This window comes from Neolamprologus multifasciatus, chromosome 15 (assembly GCF_963576455.1).
Source record: "Neolamprologus multifasciatus chromosome 15, fNeoMul1.2, whole genome shotgun sequence".
In the NCBI taxonomy this organism is placed as follows: domain Eukaryota; kingdom Metazoa; phylum Chordata; class Actinopteri; order Cichliformes; family Cichlidae; genus Neolamprologus; species Neolamprologus multifasciatus.
This window is the reverse complement of record NC_140453.1, coordinates 38257760-38281273: the sequence shown is the minus strand read 5'-3', so window position 1 is coordinate 38281273 and position 23514 is coordinate 38257760. Positions and strand designations below refer to the sequence as shown.

The 23514-nt window shown below is 41.6% G+C and overlaps 1 protein-coding gene across 1 annotated transcript; it reads right to left on the bottom strand.

The window, feature by feature from the left end:
• Positions 1-3222: 3222 nt before the first annotated feature.
• On the bottom strand, positions 3223-19054 carry ufl1 (UFM1-specific ligase 1). Its single transcript, XM_085132180.1, has 19 exons — positions 18810-19054; positions 18479-18624; positions 18339-18367; positions 18128-18225; positions 14752-14866; positions 14443-14573; positions 12913-12971; positions 12534-12680; positions 10654-10829; positions 10366-10545; positions 10154-10280; positions 8179-8301; positions 7834-7954; positions 7582-7748; positions 6059-6189; positions 5871-5951; positions 5638-5723; positions 5378-5558; positions 3223-3863 (listed from the first exon to the last, which is right to left on the bottom strand). Exons 1-19 carry the CDS (start codon positions 18884-18886, stop codon positions 3672-3674), a joined length of 2367 nt encoding a protein of 788 aa, XP_084988306.1. The 5' UTR covers positions 18887-19054; the 3' UTR covers positions 3223-3671.
• Between the last annotated feature and the right edge of the window lie 4460 nt (positions 19055-23514).

Below are 23514 nucleotides of genomic sequence, written 5' to 3'. Positions count from 1 at the left end.
ACCTCTTATCACTTCCAATGAATTTATACACAACTCTTACTATTAATCTCCGGCTCTCTTCCACAGTTTGTATTTTGTCTTGTTTCTAACTAACTAACTAACTAACTTGTTTCTAACTGTTAAAGGGGAGTTTTTCCCTCCCATTGTCACCGACTCTTTGCTCATAGGTGTTTGCCTGATGGTTGGGGGTTTCTCTCTATTATTATTTTGTCTTTACCTTCCAATATAAAATGTTGTTTTGATTTTGTGCTATATATTGAATTGAATTGTTTGGCTCATATCAGTCTTCATTAAAGCTCACCTTTTCTCTGTGGTGACTGAATTTTAACAGTTATATGCAGCCACTAATTGTTAATGGGATCCATTCATTGTCTATTTGGTCATTTAGTAACATTTGTTTACATTAAAAGTATAGTAAGGAAAGCATGAAATGGAAAAGATGTCTTTCCCTACAATGAAACATAAACACCTGATTATTTTTCTATTAAATTGGCTAATTAAGCATGAATACACAATCCATCCACCTATTATGCCATCTTAGAAAGGGGTTGGATAGCGTGGGATTCTCTTATTTTAGAATGAAATTCCTCACTTGACATCTCTCCCTTGCCAAGCCCAGAGGCCTCCTTTCTCAGAAGATGTGTTTCCATGGCAATGTGGAGCATGTGCTTGTGTGTATGATGAGCTCACACATCCATGTCCTGCTCAGCAAACTCTTCTTCTGGCAAAACGGTGTGTCTGCCTCCACAAACTACAGATGGTGCAGCCACATGCCAGGCTTCCACTTTTTCTGTGGTGTTGCAAACATGAGAAAGTCAACAGCTCCACCTTTATGAGGATAAGCATCATCCCAACCTCCATATTGTCTTTAAATAGAGAGGAACATTTTTTACATAAACTAGATTAAAAGAAAAAGAAATGCTCATCATATACATCATATCAGCCTTGGTGACTATGTGTCATCCTCCGCTCCCCTCTTGTGTGGTGTCCCACAGGGCTCAGTTCTAGGCCCCCTCCTCTTCCCTTTATATCTGCTTCCTCTTGGTTCTGTGCTGAGAAAGCACGGTATTCCTTTCCACTTTTATGCTGATGACTGTCAGATCTATGTCCCTCTAAAGAAAAAAGGCAGATACCTTACACAGTCATTACTTCAGTGTCTCGATGACATTAAGGCTTGGATGTCTGTTAACTTTTTAAGATTCAATGATAAAAAGACAGAGGTGATGGTTTTTGGTAGCCCCACTGAGACCCCCAATGTGTATGTAGATTCCCTGGCACAGTATGTTAAGCCAACTGTCACAAACCTGGGGGTCAAAGTGGACTGTGATCTGAAGTTTGATAATCAGATAAAAGCAGTGGTAAAATCAAGCTTCTTTCACCTCAGGCAGCTGCAAAAATAAAGCCAATTCTTTCACGGCAGCACTTTGAGACAGTGATCCACGCCTTCGTTAGCACTCGGCTGGATTACTGTAATGCACTTTATATTGGGGTCAGCGCGTCATATATTAGTCATCTACAGAGGGTGCAAAATGCCGCAGCTCGTCTTTTAACTGGCACTCGAAAGTTTGAGCACATTTCCCCTGTTTTAGCTTCACTTCACTGGCTGCCCATTTCTTTTAGGATTCATTTTAAAATTCTTTTATTTGCTTTTAAAGCTCTCCATGGCCTCACTCCATCTTATCTCTCTGAGCTGCTACAGCCTTATACACCCACCCGCTCTCTCAGGTCAGCCGATCAGCTGCTCCTGCATGTACCCAGGACTGGGCGTAAACTTAGAGGAGATCGTGCTTTTGCTGTAGCAGCTCCAAAACTGTGGAACGAGCTTCCTTTAGAGATCAGACAGGCCAGTTCTTTATCTGTTTTTAAGTCACTCTTGAAAACCCACCTCTTTACCCTGACCTTTGACACCATGTGAGATGTTGGTTTTTATTTTTATTTTTTATTTTAGTTGTTTTTAGGTGATTCGATGCTGTTTTATCTTGTTTTTGTTTTAATATAGGGCTGTTTTAATTTTATGTTTTATGTGATTTATTTATTTATTTTGCTGTTTTCTGTTATTCTATTGTTTTAACTTATTTTCTGTACAGCACTTTGTTCCTGTGCTGGGTATTTTAAAGTGCTTTATAAATAAAATTGGATCGGATTGGAACAGGCAGACACTAGATGCCTTTCTTGATGTAATCCTGAAGGGGATCTCTGGCTGGATTGAAAATGATCTACAAAACTAGAATCAGGCAGAATCAGGCCCAGGGAGGTGTAGCTGTTCACCACAACCAGTTGGTGGTGAGGGGAAAGAGAAGAGAGCAGAGCTCACCTTAATCTTAGACTTGGAGGCACTATTTTTTTTATCCCTTCTGCTTTGCAACTGGGTGCAAACTGCTGCAGTGTGACCCAAAAGTCACCCCTAGATGCATGCATGATCACAAGATCACTGAATCAGAAACCTCTTGCCTGGCTACACTAATAATGATATAAAAATTCACAAATTAGTGACAGAAGTCAGCCCTGGCAGAGTACAATGCTATCCAGTACAGACTCTGATTTAGAAGCAGATTTATGAAGCATGCTCTGTTGTATAGTGACCAAAAAGAGACTATAACTCCTTATAGTCTTATAGTCAACATAGCCTTAACATTTAAGGAAAGCTCTTTTGATAATTGGGTAAAGGATGTGGAGTGGTGTGAACACATATGTTCAGCTTTTTTATGGTCTGGGTTAGTAAAGGTTCTAATAAATTTCACTTCAATTTTATTTCAGTGGTGCCAAATCAAACCACCAGTCACCTCAAGGTGGGATGAAAGGAAAAAACATGATTTTTTTTACACTGAAAAAAAAAAAGAGCAGATTTGTTCAACCTCCAGTACAAAAGGAGCTCCAGGAAACTGCTTTATGTGTTTGGCCTGCAGAGAGCTCTGACCTTAACACCTCTGAGATGAAGTAGAATATAAGAAGCAAATACCAGCAAGCAGATTTAAAATCCTGGGGTTAAGCTTGAAACCACTGGGATGGAGACTGTGACATGCATGTGTGTAGTGTACTCAGTTTGGTTCCTGCAGTGCTCTTCCTTTCTTTTATAACTGCATCAATATCACTCAAACAACTGTTTGCTGTTGGTGCCCCCAAGTGTTGAAACGCAGTATCATGCACTTTAGTGTAAGTTCACATAATGGTCACAAGACGGAGACAAACAACACACCTAATGCATCACTCTCAGACTCATCATGCAGATGTGGTACTGTCTTCATTGGCCAGTTATGCCCACATGTAATTTAAGCAGTTCAAAGCTCAGTTATGTTACAATTATGAAGCATGAAGAATGAGAACCAGGAATTTGCAGTACATGAGTACAAGCATTTAGTTCATTTACACCAATGTATTATCTGATGTTAAAAAAGGTCAGTAATAAAGTGTGAAGCCGAATGTTCTGCATTTGTGCTGGTCACAGAAGAAGCAACTCACTTGAGGAGGAGGAGAGCATTTAATACGCAAGTTAATCAGAACCTCACTGAGGACAATTGTGTTAAATTCATCATACACAGTGATTTCCTTTAATAATTTAAAATGATGCCCACAGAGAGAAATCATAGAAAAATACAGGACCACCAGCTGATCTAGAAGCAGCACAGGTCTTTAACCCTGTGACATTCCTTCCTCTTTATTCAACTGTTCAGTCAGTCCTCATTAACAGACGTCTTTCTCTGAGACAGCACCAGGTCCTTCACCTGCGGTGTAAGGGTCTGGACCTGAGCACGTGCGCCCCTCGCCTCCTCGTCCTGCTCCTCGTCATCCTCCTGCTTCTTGCTCTGGCTCACCAGCTGCTTCACCACCAGGCTCTGGTAGGTAGACAGCAGCTGCTGCTGCTCCTGCAACAAAATGCACACATTTCAGCTGCTTCACTCTCCTTGCAGCAGATGGAGACCACCGACAGCTGCTGCGCCTCAACACTACTTCAAGCGATCCTGAGATGAAGCTTTCAGACAGCACAATCACACGACGGGCATTGTGAAGCTAAACATTTACAGTGTTAATGGATTATGCACCTGTTTCTATATCCAATGAGAATCATGTCAACTCCAGGAGGCATGGCTGTGTAACATAATATAACTGGACTGTGTTTCCCCTACACCAGGGGTCTGCAACCTTTAACACCCAAAGAGTCATTTGGACCCGGTTTCCACGCAAAAGAAAACACTGGGAGCCGCAAATACTTTTTGACATCTAAAATGAAGATAACACTGTATATATTGTTTTTTACCTTTATGCTTTGTGTGTTGGTTATGAAATCCATGAAGTGCTACAGAGAAAATTACATTTTATTTATGTAATGAACACATTTTGAACTCTTAAAGAAATATAACAAAAGGAAAGACACCCAGCTGAACTAAAATGATCCAGCAAACAAAAACTGTTGTGAGCCGCCACCCTTATATCGCCTTTGGGCTTTTGGAGCCTTGACCTGACTTTTTTAAAAAAAATAATAATGGAAAAAAGAAAGAAAAATATATATTTGCAAAATTCTGCCTAAATATGTATTTTACCAGGTTAATGTGTGTGGCGGGGCGTGGTCTGCAGCGCCGCTGCAGGGGAGGCGGACGCATCTGAGCGGCTCCCGCAATCACGCCTCGCCGCCTTAACGTCTGTGCTATCTATGCTGTTGTGGTGGTGTGTGTCGGGCTGTGAGCTGAAAAGCTACAGCCGGCTGTATGCGTACAGCAACCGTGTGTGAAAAGTGGTCAATAAAGAGATGCTGAGATGTTCATGCAAACATTGTCGGGTCTGCCATGGTATGCTTACAATGGGACTTCTGCTCCTGAACCTCTGCGCACAGCGTCTGCAAATCAGGGCTGTACGAAGTCACTTTCATCTTTACGCAGGACTGTAAGCTGTCATCTGTGAGGCGTGAACGGTGTTTGTTTTTAACAGAGTTCACGGTGGAGAACAGCTGCTGACATAATGTGGATCTGAAGATCCATAATTGGCCTCGGTTGAAAGTCTTGATAAATGCACGGCATTTTGGCGGGTACACCGGCTTCTGTGAGTGTGACGCTTATTTTGAGCAATGAAAAAAAATAATAGAATGTAATTTTATTTTTATATTTCAATAATCTTCCAATTTAGAACTACAAGTTAAAAAAAGAACTAACATAAAAAAATACACTTCAGCGAAATACTTCTAATTTATTTTCCCAAACCACGCAGAGCCGCACTATAAGGACTAAAGAGCCACAGGTTGCCGACCTCTACCCTACACAGACATGATGGAGGAGTGAGCAGACTGGTGTATCTGATGATCCAGTTGATCATTTTTTAAAATTGATGGATTGTGATGCAACACTTTTCCTTCCCATTCAAATCACGTTCAATCAGTTGTACATACCGCAGATATTTTCCCCGTGAGTGTGCTGATGATCTGAGGCACACAGCGGCCTGGGGCGTGCAGCATACAGTGCGTGCTGGCCTGAAACAGCAGCACGCTGGTCAGGTGGAGGACCAGAGCGGGATCCTCGGTGTCCTTCAGCTGCTCAGTCAGGGCCTGGCGGTGCAGGAACAGGGCTTGTCTGCAAGACACGCATTCACACACTTCTAGACTCCACAAGAGGATCAGGGTGAAGAGTTTTGTGGCTCGAATGTGCCTACCTCTCTTTTTTCTTGTCTCCTTTCTTTAGCATGAATCCACAAACCTCAGCACAGGTATCCAAGTTAGTCACAAAGTCTTCAATGGACTGTAAACACAGAAAGCAAATCCACCTTACTTAAAATGTTATCCCTCAACCTTTCCCCAGATTAGCGATTTTTAAATTTCAAGGTATTAGCTGTCATTTTGCAGTCACCTACAGTGCAACATTATTTTAGACAGGCATACTACTTACTTTGCCGTTCAGGGAGTTGTGCAGCTTCAAAAGAGGCCCTTTGGTCTCCTCTGACAGTTTGCCTAAAATCTTCAGTCTGACCTGCAGTACCAAATTGCATATTCAGTGTGAACCGTTGAATTCAGCTCCACAGATAATCGTAACACAGTTTGAGTTTCAGGTTGCCAAGAGGAGCGACAGACACAGACCTCGTTGGTGATGGTGCTGGGATTCTCCACGGACATCATCAGGTCAGCAGCCAGGAAGTTAACCAGGATGTTACTGACATCAGTGCACACGGTCTTCAGGATGTGCTTAGCGATGTGGGCCTGGGTATCATCTGCATGCATAAAAAACAAACAAACAAATATTGCATGTAAAGCCTTTGAAATTTTGGATGATTCTGCTCACCGTTTTTACAGTCATTTCCCCCATGATACACACGTTTTATAGCCTAATCTCTCCAGTGAATTAAGTCGGAGAGCTCCAATTTGAGCAGTTGTTCAGCTGCTTCTATTTTCTTTGCATTTAAGTGCACAATTCTCAATAAATAACTCACTACTCTTGTCATATTACAAGGAGGTTTTCCTAATACGAAGAGTGCTGGGTGTAAAGCAAGGTCAATACACAAAACCTGTTATATTTCTTTTATGTTCCTCTAGAAATCCTCGAGATTTGGACAGTTTTAGATTGAAGTTCCCTTACATACTTAAATGTATTGGCTCTATTTTGAAGTAACAGATGAGTGTGTCATCACGTTTTCACATTCTAATTAAATTACCCCGATGTTGTGGCTGCCACTTAGTTTTGGATGTTTGTTCTTCTTTTTCATCTGTTAATATCACAATATTGTGTCTCACTATGAGGTTTTTGTCAGAGCTTTACTAAAAAACAACAATATTTGCTCATTTGTCAGCGTTTAATCCAAAAGTGGAAATTCAACCCAGTGTGTGTGATGTTCAAAGAGGAGGTAATATCTGCTATTAGTTACAGGGTTTAATACTACAATGCCAGATATTTTTTTCAAAATAATCCTTATGTATCTTACATTGGGCCTTGGTGCCGCTTTTGACTTCACTTTCTTCTAACCTTTAACATCCACCAGCCCATCTGTGGTCTGTTGTGGGTTTAGGGCTGGTGCTTTTAGCCACACACTATATAAACTGACTTTGAGAAACTAGAAGATATTGTTTGTCTTGTAACTTAGCCATTACAACTTTTCTCTTAAAAGCTTTTTGACAGCTTAGCTGTTGATGCAGCAACGAGCTCCTTCTTCTGAATGACTGCCCTCCAGGTGGGTGGAGCTTCTGTGCTCATAGTCAGAGCTGTGCTCCTGAGACTTTCACATCATCACTTTCTTTGGCATCACAGAGGCAAGAGTACAAAAACTGTCTCTGAGCATTTAGTACGCTCTGAAGCCTAATGCTCGTTTCCCTTGACATATAAATATATACGAAAATAAAGCAAAGGATGCTAGCTTTCCTGAGTATGACTTGTCTTTCACAGGTAAACATTTGATTTATACAGAAGAACAAATATCAGAACATGAACCCTGACATGATCAGTTAATCCAGTGTAACAGATCTATTACAAATACAGTGATCTGCCAAACAGTAAGGGTAAAATCTGGACCCTGTGAACCCCGCCTCTTCTCTCGTCTCCTGTCAGGATGCGAGAGATGAAGATGGTCCTGCTTCTGATTTCCAATACAGCTACATGGAACATGACTTACCTGAGAAGAACTTGGTGCCTTTTTCAAATAGTCGGATATTGTTGTACAGGTTGGTGATCTCTTCCTGCAGATCCTTCATGCTCTTCTTCTTGTTGGCCCCTGATGGAGAGCTGGTGGAGGACATGAACACTGTCCGCAGCACCTCCTGGTAGGCTTTAGTCAGAGGCCTGCAGGGACATTAACAGAAGGTGAATGAAGGGATTGTTGGCAGCTCTGAGAAAAGGGAACTTCAGAAAGAGATGTGTCTGCTACCTGACTAACTGCTCTGCCAACTCAGACAGGATTTCTTCAGGGCAGTCACTCACTCGTTCCTCTAAAACGGCTGCGATCGCCTCCTGGGCCATAAAGGGGGTTTCAGTCTGTCTGCTGCGATCTTGGCAAAGGTAAAACACAAGCTAATTAGTCTCCCTGGAATCCTACAGTTACCTTTGTCTTCCATGTAGAAAATTAAAAAAAAAGTTAACGACCCAGGAGATTCCTCGTAAAGCAGCCATTAAGCTCTTATTACAGTAAAAAGCCTCAGTGAGCAGGCTTAATGTGCAGATGGAGACCGTATTTCCCTGAGAACATAAAATGTCTTTGTGACTGCTGACATACTTTGTTGAGAAGGTCCAGTTTCCTCATCGCTGTCTTCATCTTTCCGCCCTTTCTTCTTGGTTTTACGAATCCGGATTTCTCTGGCATTGCCTCCTCCACCTGCTTTCACACTGCCACTGCCCTCTGGAAGACAAACAGTTAACAGATCCCAGTCAGTCTGAGAAAACTCAACTTCTTAAAGTCAGCAAACACTGACTTGTCACATTGCAGACGTCTTTACTTCACTTAACTTCACTTTAAGATAACCAGTCTATTATTTTTCCTGTATTTGTCCTACGGGTCATTGTAGGGTAGATGTTGGTAAATGGTAAATGGACTTGTTCTTATATAGCGCTTTTCTACTCTGTCTGAGCACTCAAAGCGCTTTATACAACTAATTCATTCACCCAATCACACCCATTCACACAAGCACTTTTTATCTGACCTAAGTGCTAAGTAATCTACCATTCATACACATTCACACTCCGATGGATGCATCGGAGAGCAACGCGGGGTTAGTATCTTGCCCAAGGATATTTGGCATGCAGACTGGAGCAGCCTGGGATCGAACCACCGACCTTCTGGTTAGTGGCTGACCTGCTCTGCCACCTGAGCTACAGCCACCCCATGGCAGGTGGTGATGCAGTCTTCTCCAAATGTTACAGAGCTGGTGTAAAAATAGCACAAGCAACATTTGCATAAGGCTGTGTTGGACAACAAAACACACACACTGGGCCTCATTCATTAATATGCATGCAGAAATGATCCTGCTCGCTACCTACAGTCTGCAATCTGCCACACCCCCATTTCACTGGGACATGTTTTATTGGTGAGGATGTTCTAAGAGAGACAACTGCAATACAAAAGCAAACATCAGGAGAATCTCTATAAGAATGACAGTTAACTGTCAATCTTTCAAGTAAAAAAAACAAAACAAAAAGCATATGCGTCACATTTTAGATTTCAGAATTTCAGATGAACAAACAAAGATTAACATTAGACAAAACCTGCGTAAACGGAAAATACAGGTTTTTACTGATGACGTCATTCATTAAGAAGCTATCCACACCTGCTTGTCCCTGTTTGAAAAACTGCTGCCTTAGACTAATAACTGGTTGTACCATCCTTGGCAGCAAGATCTGCAATCGAGTGTTTGTAATAACTGGCAATGAGTCTCTCGCATCGCTGTGGAGGAAATTTGGCCCACTCTTCTTTGCAGAATTATTTCAATTCAGTTCCACTGAAGGGGTTTTGAGCATGAGGGGCCGTTTAAGGTCATGGCAAAGCATCTCAATCAGATCTGGGTCCACTCCAAAAAACAATCTGATGATATTTGATAATTGTTTAAGTCCAAGTTTGTAAAAAAAAAAAAAAAAAAAAAGAAATATTGGTGAGTTTTCTTGTAGATTTAAAGTTAACTTAAATAACAGAAATATCAGTACGGGCACCTTAGTGAATCCCTCTCTTGTCTCATTGTTCTGGTTTCTGGAAGCAGCTCTGACTGCTTTACATAAATAAAGGAGTCACTTTACTCTTTGCTGTGCCATCATTACACAAGAAGCCACTGCAGTATTGTCCTAAACGATAGGTGACACGGCAACCATAAAAATGGCCTAAGACCCACGTCCCTGAGCTTTGGGCCATTCTAATTGTTGCAAAGGCAAAGTGAAAAGTCTTTACTTGATCAAAAGAAATGAACAGATATTCCTCTCATTCAATTTCTTTTACCCACTTTCAGCTTTTTGCAAACAGAAACTTTCTGCAAATTAAAACAGAAAAAATGATTTCATGTAAGACATCAATAATTAGACTCACTCATACATCATTACCTTAGAGAGCTTTGAGGACACATGTTGGACACTAAGAACCAAAATAAACTCCTGGGATTTCTCACCATTGTCAGTCTCCCTCACAAAATGCCAAAGGGACTAAAAACTATATGAATAAAAATAATAAAACAAAAACAGTGGGAGTTTGTGAGATAGGTTTCACAAACCTGCTGCCTTCTTCCTGCGCTCCGCTTCTCTCTTCTCCTTCTTAGAAGATGCGGTGCTCTCAGTCAGGATAGATGCTTGCTTCAGATCCTCTTCAGTTATCAAAAACACTGGATTGCTCTTAACTTCCTGAAAAGCACACAAAATGTAGTTCCACCCTTTGGACAGAGCATATACATATACATGTAAAACCGGGTGTCAAAGGAATCTCTACCTTCTGAGCTTTCTGCTGCATGGCCTCATCAAATAAAGAGAGGCAGTTGCTGATGAACTTCTCACTGACAACCACGGTGCCCCCCAAGATTCTGGCAGACGATTGGATGTTAGTGTTTCTCATAGCTTGGTTAATCAGTATCCCAATGTCCTCAGTCGACAGGCAGCTGGGCAGAACTGGCTAAAGCAGCCCGGACAGACGAGGATAAGAAACAGAAATCTTAAAAAAAATAATAAAAATATGATGCAACTCCTCTAATATCATCAATTTAAAGGTTAAAGAGCTGACCTGGAGGTCAGTCCAAGTGGCGGAGTTGACAGCTTCCTCCACAGAGGCCTCCACCTGGTCGACCAGAGCTTGGCCCACACAGGCCGCTCTGAGGAACAGCAGCTTATTAGACTTGAAGCGCTTCTTTATGTAGCTGGATGGGTCGGGGATCCCCAGTCTAACCAATGCATCAAACTCTGTGGGACAATGATGTCATCAGTTCATATAGTATAGCAGTTTATTTAATAACCCTGAGCGGTCATGACATTAAGTCCCACTTTCAAAAAGAATCTGCAGCAGTAAATGCACCATATGGACCACAGCCACAACAGTGGGCTTGTAAACATTTACAGTAGTAATAGACACAGGGGACAGTTTCCTGAAGGACAAATATTTTATGATAGATATATATTATATTGCTAATCTACATAACTATTTAAAAAAAAACAAAAAAAAAAACCCTTGTTTTTCCTCTCATGTGGAGACAGACCGTCTGCAGAGAAAAGACAGGAGCAGGTTTTATTCTGCCACATTTATCTCACTGGTTTGTTGATGAGCTGAAATGTTCATAAAGATGATTTTTCTATGGTTGATGTCATCTCTTCTGCTTAGGTTTCTACAAAACTCACAGCATGTGACTGATGTAAAGTAACTGAAATCAGCTGAACCCCAAAACTACAGTAAAATGCAACATAAACATTAATGCAGCAGGAATGTTAATCGATACCACAGTCCCATATCTGTAACACTCTGACTTGGGAAAGTAATTTTTTAATGTAATTTTTTCTTTAGCAGTTACCACACCAATCCTCTACATGTCCACCACTGTTTATTCTCAGTTAACATTTTAATAACCCCCTTTGCCATGTGTGGGTAGCAGCTCTGCTTGCCTTTCTGTGACAGTTCTTGCATGCCACTGCTGCAAAGTTCCAGCAGTGTCGCTGAAAAGCAAATGTTACTACCTTTTAATGATTACTGAGGGCACAAATGGGAACCTCAGTGTCCTATTTCACAGTTTTGCATGATGCGGATCTGCACCAAAACACGACTGCGTCTTCCTTTACCCATGGTCCACTGAGGCACTGAGTTCTTTGAAATTCACTGGTTTTTTTTCCTCCTTGTTTTTAGAAATGTAACCTTGCTTTAAAAATGACAGAGCCGACAAACACATTGATCACCTGCCTCTATAATAGCTCTTGCCTCAGAGGAAAAATTGGGTTTTTATCATTGTCATTTTTCATCTAGTACACACAAGATAATTACTTCTGTGCCCAAGATAAAAGAAAATATTTTTGAGACAGTCACAGCTCAGTATAACTGCTTATCTCAAGTCCCCAAAGTAGGAGTAGTAAAAACTAACAACAGTAATAAAGAAAATTTAAAAACAAAAACAAAACACATCTCACTGTTTTTAGGACAATAACTGTGCAACGATCAAATAACCAACAACTCCCTAAAATTTTTAAACTGAAAGAGTTTCAAATATTTCAGCCCTGCTGTCAAAGAGCCTCAAAAACTCACCGTCTTACACTGAATCTCTTGTCATTTTTAACAAACATAGGAAATACTGTCTTTCCCCTCAATCCCCAACCATCTGCATAGACTGCTACTACTCTCTGAGCCTGGGTCTGCTGAATGATCTACCTGTTAAAGGGCACTCCTGCCAATCCATCACCAAGTGTTTGCTCGCAGGGATCACCTGATTCTTTGAGTTCTCTTTCTAACATTGTAGAGTCTAAACCTTACTGCAGAATGTGCTTTGTGGTCATTGTTAATGTGAATGGATGCTTCTTTTCTTTCTTGTGGATCAGAAGATAAAAAAGCTCAAACATTCCGAATGAGACAGCTAGCTAACTAGAAAAAGCCTAAGGGTATTTTTGATCACCGACATCAACACCTACCTAAATATCCATTTTGCTGGAGAAAAGAATCCACCCAGGCATTTTGTGTTTTGGTGTAGATATCAGGGATATACACAGCCTTGTCCTGACGCCCCCCAACCACGCTTCCTTTCAGGCGCCCGATATTCACCAACTCCTCCAAGACAGCTGAACCACAAAAAATACAATATCATAATACGCCCTGTAAAGTATTAAACAATGACAATAGAGGACTGTTTGTCTAATGTTTAACATTAGACAAAGTTGAAAACAATTAATAACCAAACATAAATATCATACAAGTTTAAAAAAAAAAGAAGAAACAAAATGAAGACTAGTACACACGTGAAACCAAAGAGCTTAACAGGTTAACTTAAATGATGTAGCAGCTGGTCCTTACAGTACAGAAGGTGTTCCTGAAATCCAAATGCTCCAATCATACTGCTGACAGGTGTTGGCCTATAGAAAAAGCAAAACAGCAGGAATAATAAGAAAGTGCCAACGAATGCAGCTGTTGAAGACAGCGGGGTCTCATGTGAGAACATTTGTTATTTTTTCACATCTGTTAGATGTGAAGATCAGTTATTATTCATCTTTGACTTTCTCTTATGTAAGTCTTTTATCGCGTCTCCTACACCTTACCTCCAACCGGTCACAGCAGATAGCTGCCCCTCCCTGAGCCTGATTCTGGTGGAGGTTTCTTCCTGTTAAATGGGAGTTTTTCATTCCCACTGTCGTCAGGTGCTTAGCAGGTGGTCTAATTGATGGCGTTTTCTCTTTATTAACATAGGGTCTTTACTTTACAATATAAAGCACCTTGAGGTGACAGTACTTGTAATTTACACTGAATATAGTTATATGGTAGCACTTATATCCTTAATCAGCCATATAGGCTAGCTTTACGGCTCTCTCTGTGGCAAACACTAGCTTCCAAAAATGCTAAAAACCTGTAGCAGAGAACAAAACACTGAACAGTGAAAGTGTTTTTACTAAATCACAGATGGCTTTCACAGTTCCGTGAAAGTCAAGGAGATTGTTAAAGCCAATGTGGTATTACAGAGTCAGGGTGTTCACTTTGCGTTCCTTGCTCTTTTAAAGTACATGTTCATCCTTCTCACACAATCCGCTGTTATCTGTCCTCGTTTTCTCTCCATAGCAACACAAGTACCCTACACCTCATCACCTCTGTTTCCTTCACCTACATGTCTATGGGGACATTCTCTATCACTTCATCCAACTCAATCAAGAATTCCTCTCCCTTTTCTATCTGATGCCCAACTTGTGGGGATGCACTGACAACATTCAGCACCATGCCTTTAGTCTTTATTAGCTTTAGATTAGCGAATGTAGTAAAATTAGGAAAACCTCACGCGTTTTAATTTCTCAGCTATATTGCACCGGTGCAGCCTTATGGGTTTCATATCTGCCTGATTATATATCATCATTAGGAACATAACTGTTGTAGATGCTGCTTGTGACCAATAGGTTACACAGTAATTTAAATGAGAAAAATAATTATAGTGTGCATAAAATATTTGCACTATTGCACAGTGAGGAGTCTCTACCTATGGGAACCATAATGTAAAAAACTCAATATGACAGAACATGCAAAACATTTTAGCTACCATCTGTCAACCTGCTGGGATGCTGCAACACAAACACAGCTCAAAATAATGTCCTGCAGACAGAAATCCTTCATAGCATCTTGAGCTATCCCACACAAACAGCTTAACCTTGCTTAGCATCACAGAACTGTTTCTATAGTTTCTTTAATAACCTCGTTTCATTTAGTTCAATTTTTTAACTGACTTGCTTTTCGGTACACACAAGAAAAGCTGAGACAGGTATGGACCTATCAAAATCTGTACATCTGCAGAAGAAAAACAAAAAACAAGCCATAATAAATATTTAGCCTTTTTGCAACATTTACCTTGTGACTGCACTGAAGAGCCCTTGTATTCTAGCTTTGTGGCGAGCAACAAAAGCCGGGGTAAATATGACACCTCTGTTGTACTGGTCCATTTCTCCTTGGATAATCTTTCCAAGACGCTTTGACAACTCCTAAAATATGGATCAGAAACCCACATGGTTTTTTTTACTAACAAAGAAACAACGTGTCAAAACATGCTGGGACCACAAAGAAGACTAAACCATTTAAAAACACAGACGGCACAACACATTGCTTAATTTAATGACCAAATTTCTTATTGGATTAAAAGGCACGTAAAAACTGGCTCACCTCAGTTAAGAAATCTCCTGGGAGGTCATAGCTTTTACACAGCTCTGCAATACTGATCATACCAGCCTCCTGCAGTTTGTCATTCACCTCCTCGGCCAGATGGTCCAGGTATGTGCTGCAGATGACAAAACATGAGCAGTATAATCACAACACATCACTCTCAGTTAACCTGTTCAGACTTGACCCTTATATACTATACTTTTGTAAATACTTCTGTGCAGAAATGAGACTTAACTAAACCTTTAATGTGAAAAAAATACATTTAATTTATTGAATACTGAATAAGACTTTGAATAGAATATAAAATTTAATAAGATAAAAATTTTCCCCTCTTTGAAGTCATATAAGGAGTTTCCCTTCAAATCTGATTGATTTGCTTTTATGTAGAAATGAACTAAGAATGAAATTTGGTGACAGGCAATATTTCATTATTTATGGGCCCTATGTTCCTACAGGGATACAAATGAATCCGAATTATAAAAATAACTGAACTGTTTTAAAGTCTTTTGGTTCTTAATCAAATTAATTGTGAACCTTTAGCTAGCACAAAACTGATGTGCACAAGTAAACACAGGTCAGCATCAACTTATTTGCAGACAGCCCAATAACAGTTAAAGCTTCCTTTATTGCCTCCTTCAGCAGAAGACAAACTGGAGCATTCTTTATGAAAGGAAAGGACATAATGCCATCCCACAATTCACAGCAAAGCACCATCTGGGCAATCACGAAAACGATCAACATAATAGACGAGTGACACAGATTGTGTCAATATTAATTATACGTTTGTTTTCCGTGCCATACCCTGCTGATATGTTTTGAACCTTCAGCAACAGCCTAAGTTAAACCCACAGTCAAATTATGAACATTAATTTGTTATAGTAAAACTGGCTCTCTAAAGCTCACTAAAGCTCTCTAAATCAAGATCATCCTACACTGAAATGACAAAAGTCTAAAGTTTATCAAAAATAAAGTTTGCATCGTTTATGTCTGTAGCTGCACTGTTGGCCTTTAGAATTATCATTAGTTTTACCTCAAAAGCTTCAGTTTTGTAAAAAGAGTTAACAAGTGCCATAGGCTAATGAGATGGAGCTTAACTATTATAATTAGCTAACTTAAGTGTTATAGCTTTTTCTCTGGATCCTATAGACCTAAATATCTGTAGCATATATCGAGAAACACTGGGCATGTGTGAAATGAGCCCATAGAGCCCCAGCCTCCCTGGGAAAGTCTATGCCAGGGTGCTGGAAAGGAGAGTTCGTCCGCTAGTCGAACCTCGGATATAGGAGGAACAATGCGGTTTTCGTCTTGGTCGTGGAACACTGAACCAGCTCTTTATCCTCTCGAGGATACTTGAGGGTGCATGGGAGTTTGCCCAACCAGTCTACATGTGTTTTGTGGACTTGGAGAAGGCATTCGACCGTGTCCCTCGGGGTGTCCTGTGGGAGGTGCTGCGGGAGTATGGGGTGTCTGGCCCATTGCTACGGGCCATTCGATCCCTATACAACCGTTGCAAGAGCTTGGTTCGCATTGCCGGCAATAAGTCGGACTCGTTCCCGGTGGGTGATGGGCTCCGCCAGGGCTGCCCTTTGTCACCGGTTCTGTTCATAATTTTTATGGACAGGATTTCTAGGCGCAGCCAAGTGGCGGAGGGCTTTCGCTTTGGTGGCCTCAGAATCTCATCTCTGATTTTTGCGGATGATGTGGTTCTGTTGGCTTCATCGGGTGGGGGCCTCCAGCTCGCACTGGAACGGTTTGCAGCCGAGTGTGAAGCAGCGGGAATGAGGATCAGCACCTCCAAATCTGAGGCCATAGTTCTCAGCCGGAAAAGGGTGGAGTGCCCACTCCGGGTCAGGGATGAGTTCCTGCCCCAAGTGGAGGAGTTCAAGTATCTCGGGGTCTTGTTCGCGAGTGATGGGAGAAGGGAGCCGGAGATTGACAGATGGATTGGTGCTGCAGCTGCAGTAATGCAGACGCTGCACCGGTCCGTTGTGGTGAAGAGGGAGCTGAGTGTAAAAGCGAAGCTCTCAATTTACCGGTCGATCTACGTCCCTACCCTCACCTATGGCCACGAGCTGTGCAGTGACCGAAAGAACGAGATCGCGGATACAAGCGGCAGAAATGAGCTTCCTCTGAAGGGTGGCTGGCCTCTCCCTTAGAGATAGGGTGAGAAGTTCGGCCATCCGGGAGGGGCTCAGAGTAGAGCCGCTGCTGCTCCACATCGAAAGGAGCCAGCTGAGGTGGTTCGGGCATCTGACAAGGATGCCTCCTGCACGCCTCCTGGGTGAGGTGTTCCAGGCATGTCCCACCGGGAGGAGGCCCCGGGGCAGACCCAGGACACGCTGGAGAGATTATATCTCTCGGCTGGCCTGGGAATGCCTTGGTGTTCCCCTGGATAAGCTGGAGGAGGTGGCTGGGGAGAGGGAGGTCTGGGCCTCTCTGCTGTTGGGCTGCTGCCCCCGCGGGGGCAGTTAGGCTGCTGCCCCCGCGAGCCGGCCTCGGATAAGCGGATGAAGATGGATGGAGTCTAAAGTTAGGGCTGCTCAATTAATCGAATTTTAATCACGATTACGATCTGGGCTTTCAACGATCATTAAAAATGACTGAGCCGATTATTAGCCCCTCCCTCGTGCTTTACTCTAGCGCTGCTCCATGTGGCAAATCGAGCGCACCTCTCTGCATTTCGAACACGTGTCACAACAATTAAGAGCAGCAGTCCCCAACCATTTTTGCGCCACGGACTGGTTTATGCCCGACAATATTTTCATGGACCGGCCTTTACGGTGTCGCGGATAAATACAACAAAATAAAACTAGTACCGGTACAGAAAAAAAGAAAATTTATTCATAACACACGTGAAAAGACCAAGGAAAACCGAGTAAACGATAACAAAATAACGCTGAAAACCGATAAAAACCCTGAAAACCATACATTTCACACCCGAGCCTCAACTCGCGCAGCCCGGTACCAAACGACTCACCGAGGCCCGAGGGTTGGGGACCACAGAGCAACACTGCAAAGTTCACTAAACATAGATGTTTACATTTTTCATTTATTTTTTATATTGCAAACATTTGCACTGTTATCAGTATTTGCACACTATTTTATATTATTTTTTGACAATCTTTAAAGTCATTATTCAATACATTGTTATTGTTAAATAAATATCGTCAAATAATCGAGATCTCAATTTCAGTGAAAATAATCGTGATTATAATTTTTGCCATAATCGAGCAGTCCTATCTAAAGTGTTGGCTGATAACTTAGTATTTTGCTCTTTCATGCAAATATGTAACTTGGCTCACAAAACCCATTATAGTGCTGTCCATAGTGTGACTTTATGGTAGCCATTTTTATACAGTATAGACCTAATACTCACTCATCAATCAGCTGTCCCAGTACAAGCTGAATCCCTTTATCAGACTTTGCAATTTCATTTGCTCTGTTTTCAACATGGACCCAGTCCACATTGATAATCTGAAAGGAACAACATCATGAAAACATTCATAAGACATCTGACCCAAATTTGAATGAACAAACTGTATATCTCATCTAGAGGACGCAGGAGGAAACACAGTGTTAACACACACCTGCTGGAGGTCCACAATGTTGATTCTCCCTGTAATACAGAATGAAAGCACTTAGTTTCTGTCACAATCTACAATTCTGAAAATGTCACAGGGACAATGTGACAATGCTGCATCTCATTTCTTAAACTTCTGTATCACACCTCCGTGCACGTAGAGTTCATCTCGGATCTCCCTGCTGATCTGAGCTGGGGTGACATACTCTTTACCATCCAGTGTGTGCACCACATCCAGCTTCTTGTCTTGGACTAGTTTTGCAATTATTTCAATGCAATTTCTTTCCGACAGCCTGCGGAAAAGTTTACACAAGTGGCGTAAAGGACAGTGTAGTATACATTTATTATTGTCATTGTTTTAGTCACAACAGTTGCTACAAGAGAAGCCACAATTTTCATCTAATAGCGTTACTTTTAAATCAACTTTAATGACAGCTGGGATTAGCTTTGATGCTATCACCCGTTCAGTTGCGTTTACCTTTGCACTGTGTCAGCAAACTGCGCTCTCTGGAAGTCTGCGGCAAGCCGGCGAATCTCTTCCCAGTCATCCGCCATTACTGTGAGTTTTTGAGTTCGCAAAACCAGCCTGTTAAACAGCTACTTTCAGTGTTCAGTGTCTGCTAGCTATTTGTTAGCTAACGGAACAGCTTAGACACACGTCAACATAACGCGCTACAGCGAGCCAGAAGGGACAAAGCTTCTCCTCTGACTTTTCGCCCACAAGTCACGTAGAGCAAGAACAAGCAGAGCGTCTGCTTTATGTGGAGAGAAAACCTTCGATATGATTCAAACTAAGATTTAGAAATGTGTACAATAATTTGTGTCTAATTATACAGACAAATTCTCAAACTCCCAAGTGTTTTTTTTTCCAATTCACACACAAATACAAATAGATTAGAACATACAAAGACTTATAAAAGCATTTTATAAAAGCTATACTTCAAAATAACAACAACAACAGCAACAAAAAAAACCCGTGATCGTTTAACAGACATTTTTATATTTAAAGTCAACAGAATGATATTTTTCACTTTCAAAACGCTTACTCCCATATAGAACTTCCTGTGCGTATAAATGTTTAAAGATATTTGTGACATTTTTACAGATCCTGGAGAATCTCCCAGAAATCACGGGTTGTGTGCACTGGCCCTATCGGGGCCTCTCGCATAGTCTAGAACTACCTCCTACAGAAGGTTGTATTAGATTTTTAAGTTGTAATACATCAACATGTATAGAGTCACCCCGAAAACCCCAACCCACCCAACAGCGTCGTATTCTCAGCACATATGTATATTAGTTACAACATAGTTCTCTGTACAAACAATCCCGTTATAAATTGTAAAAAGTGTGTCCAGATCCGGTAGAAGTCTTTCCTTGAGCTAAGAACGTCAACTTTCTCATTGCAAGGCTGCATGTCATTTCTTTGATCCATTAATTAGGGGTGGGTCCATGTATGTCCTTCCATCTTAAAGAAATATTGCGTTTGGCTTTCATTTCTTTCCATGTAGTTGGAACTGTTCAGAGAGAATGTGGAAAATGCACAATTTTGCGTCGACTGGGATAACATGTTCTATTAACCTGGAAATTAAGTCAAGAATTCCTTTCCATAAGGGTCGCAATACTTTATAGTCCCACATACAATGAAATAAGGTTTCCTTCTATTTACTACACTTAATACAGTCATTGGGAATACTGGGATTAAAACAGCTTGTACTTTAAAATTCTGAACCTTGTGTTAATGGTTTGGGTTTGAGCCACAAGACAGGTCTATCTCCAATCTTCTACAGGAAGCTCAATTTGGAGGTCATTTTTCCATGCATAAAAAAGGGAGCTTTCCTTAGAAACGAATACGAATGACATTATCACCCCATTGCTTGAGGAGTCTCGGCGACTGTTCCCTTACACTCCTCCTTTATTAACTGTAATACTTGCTGATTAATACGACTCTATTCTACTCATTTGTTTTTTATGTTGTGTTCCTCTGGGAAAATCTGGATTTTGTTTTTTAACTGAAACATGGCAGCTAATTGCTGAAAGAATAAAGACTAAAACTGTCTTTTAAACATTAATTTAAAAGACAAAATCTGATAGAGTGGAGTAGACTAGAGTGTCCATCAGATTCTTGTGTCTTAGTGATAGAACTGTAATACTGATAAATCTGTTAACTTACACACACTTTGGAATTTCATCAGAAAGTAGATATATCTGTGCAAATGCTGCTCATCTATTCCAACCACACTTTTCTCTGCCCCCTCACTTCTGTTCTGCTGGGCTTTGTTGGTGTGCAGTTATGAACTCAGCTGCACTGAGCAGATGCATGTAGGTTGCTGTAAAGAGGGACATCATGTGGAGGTATTATATGGCTGTAAATTAAAAACCTCGCAAACAGCAAGGTGTCTTGGAAGAAAATTCTCTACTTTGGCAACTAATTATATAAACTCTCGAAAAAACAGGAAAAGAGAACTTTTCTCATGGAACAAGAAGCTAAAAAAACCCTGAGCGAGTAGGAGGGAAATTCTTCAGACAGACCCAGGCCCAGTCCTTTCAGAGAGGCAAGGGCAAATATATGAGGCTATTATTGTAGCAAAAATCATTAGTGTGTGTATCCCAAGCTGCACTTTTGTTTTTTAATCTGTGTGGAGTTTCCTGTGTGCATATTGAAATTTATGTGTGCATCTTCAGATCTGTGTTTGTGTAATCTGGTTTGGTAATCTCTACATAGATTTGTAAATGAGTACAAAAATGTGTATTCAGAATGTGTGTGTAAGATTTATAAGATTTCTAAATGTATAAATAAATGTAAGTGTGCATTCATATTAATTTATGGAACAACTTAAAGTTTACCCAAAGCCCTGCTTGTTATTCCCATACAGACTGCTTCCAGACCATCACAAAACAAACCAAAAATCAGCAAAATGTGATTTAAACATAAACCCCCCCCCCACAAAAAGTCTTATGTCCTGTTAGTAAATTATGTAATATTTGATTACCATATAAAAAAACCTCGATAAAGCTAGAAAATGTTATTATTTCTCAATTATTGGGGAAAATAACAACCCAGAGTTTCTCTTCAGCACTACAGCTAGGCTGACAAAGAATCAAAGCTCTGTTAAGTCGAATATTCCTTCAATGTTAATGTATAGGAATTTCTTTCACCTAGATATTAATGACATTATTTATTGTATTAACATGTCTGACACTCATACTGTAAGACAAATGGTAGGGGGTGTAGCAAGGATGTTGGGGGGGGAAACAGGAACTCCAGAGGACCAGTCTTTTGTCTCTTGAGGACTCTGGGAAGTAGCAAGGGAGTGTGAACCTTAAGGTGTGAAACAGCTGTGTACTGCCTTTGTTCCTGGAGAAGGTATTTAACTGAGAGCCATGCTAGGCTCAGAGAGACTCTGCTGACCGTCTGTCCCGCGGCCATGGGGGCTCCACAAGCTTGTTTGTATGTTGTCGTTGTGTGCTTGGATTAAAGAATGTTAGCTACCGCTCACCGCTCGTCTGCAGGCTTTATTTAAGTGGAAAACTTCCACAACAAAATGGCGCTGCGAGCAGGGTGGTCCGTGTGGTCGCTGAACAACGGTTCCGTGGACGGGCTGATCACCCCTGAGGGAAAAGGTACCTTTGTCCTACCAGCTGTTGAAGCGAAGGAAATGGAGGAGTCACAGAGCCGTGTGTTTCAGTCACCACGGAGATCATCGATTTTGAGGGGACTCCTGCAGATGGGTGAGTTGTAGCTAACTTGTATACAGTCATGGAGAGTCTTTTGTCTGGCCGGAGGGGGGAACCCTGGCCGACTCCGGAGTTCGAGTCTCCGGAGGGAAAATCCTGGCGGTTTGAGGCCCCAGGCTTGTGTTGGGTACGGCTCATCACAAGGACAGTGGCTCGCGCACGTTGTTGGGGAGAAGCCGGCCCAGACCTGTGTTCGGTCCAAGTACGTCACAGGAACGGCGGTTCGGGTACACTGTCGGGGAAAATCCTGGGGTTCGAGTCCCCAGGCTTGTGTTCGGTTCCGGTGTTGTGCAAAAGAAAAGCAGTCTTCTGCCAGAGTAATTGCAAAAACACCGGTCCATCACAGGGAACGGTGGTTCGAGTCCACTGTTGATAATCACGTCTGCACAATACAGTGTGCGGAGTGACGGTATTTTAGCACTTTTCTGCCGGTAAGGGAAGAAGGCCATTGCAGGGGACGCTCTGAATGTAAAGGGAAACTGGATCCAGTAAAGCGGCAGGCCTTCCACCAGGCGGCCAGAGACAAAACTCAATACGTGACTGTATGGTAAGAATTGAGTAGATGTGTGGTGTGTAAGATTGCAGAGAATGGTTGTGTGGGAAAAGTTGATGTGTGTGTAAAAACAGTGAAAAATGGGGTTACAAAATGTTGAAAATGGGGAACAAAAACAAGAAAAAAAAAAAGAAAAAAGAGAGGAGTGTAGAAATGTGTGTAACAGTTGTTTCCAACTAGAGGGAGAAGGTGGTACTGCAGGCCACCAGCTCCCCTAGGGTGGACACACACAAAATTAGCAGAATTGTTGATGAAAATGAGCAATAAAATTAGGGCAAGGGTTTTGTGTTTAATGATCAAAATGTCTCAGTGTGTCACTTGCAGGTGAAGAGCAGACCTGGATCAATTTTCCACGTGCAGCAGTCGGAAGAAAATTATAGGTTAACACCATTAGAAACACTCAAGCCAAGTTTTGGCTGAATTATTTTCCAGCTTAACTTCCATGTGTTTGTCACCCTGAGAAAACAAGCTCCAAAAATCTCTCCCTGAAGACAAGAAATGCAGTTCCAGAACAACGAGATGGATCTCGAGAGCTCACAGCAGTATCCTGAGCAGTGAAGACAAGGTCCAGCAGCAACAGCTGTGCAAGACAGCGACAGCAAGGAGAAAAATGGCATCATCATGACTGGATGGATGGATGTGCATTTCCAACGAGCTGCACCTTCACTGTGTGTGAATGGACTTTTGAAAAGACTGCTTGAGTTGGACATTTGCCACTTTCGGCGCAAAAATGGCAAAATGAGACAGTGGAAAACACAGGACAAGCTGAAAGACAACTGACTCTCACTGGACTGCTGCAAGGAGGGGAGATGAGATGAGACCACAGTCAAAGGAGAAGGGGACAACATGGAGGAAGGCTGTTGTAGTGTGGGAATGAAATTTGGGTTTAGGAAAC

Bases quoted from the DNA above. Each gene is read 5' to 3' on its own strand.
- ufl1 (XM_085132180.1), bottom strand. From the start codon at position 18,886: ATGGCGGATGACTGGGAAGAGATTCGCCGGCTTGCCGCAGACTTCCAG. The intron at 7,749-7,833 runs GTAGCAGACACA...ATGTCCCTGCAG, and splicing joins TTGGCAGAGCAGTTAGTCAG to GCCTCTGACTAAAGCCTACC. The intron at 5,559-5,637 runs GTAGGCACATTC...CGTGTCTTGCAG, and splicing joins GGAGACAAGAAAAAAGAGAG to ACAAGCCCTGTTCCTGCACC.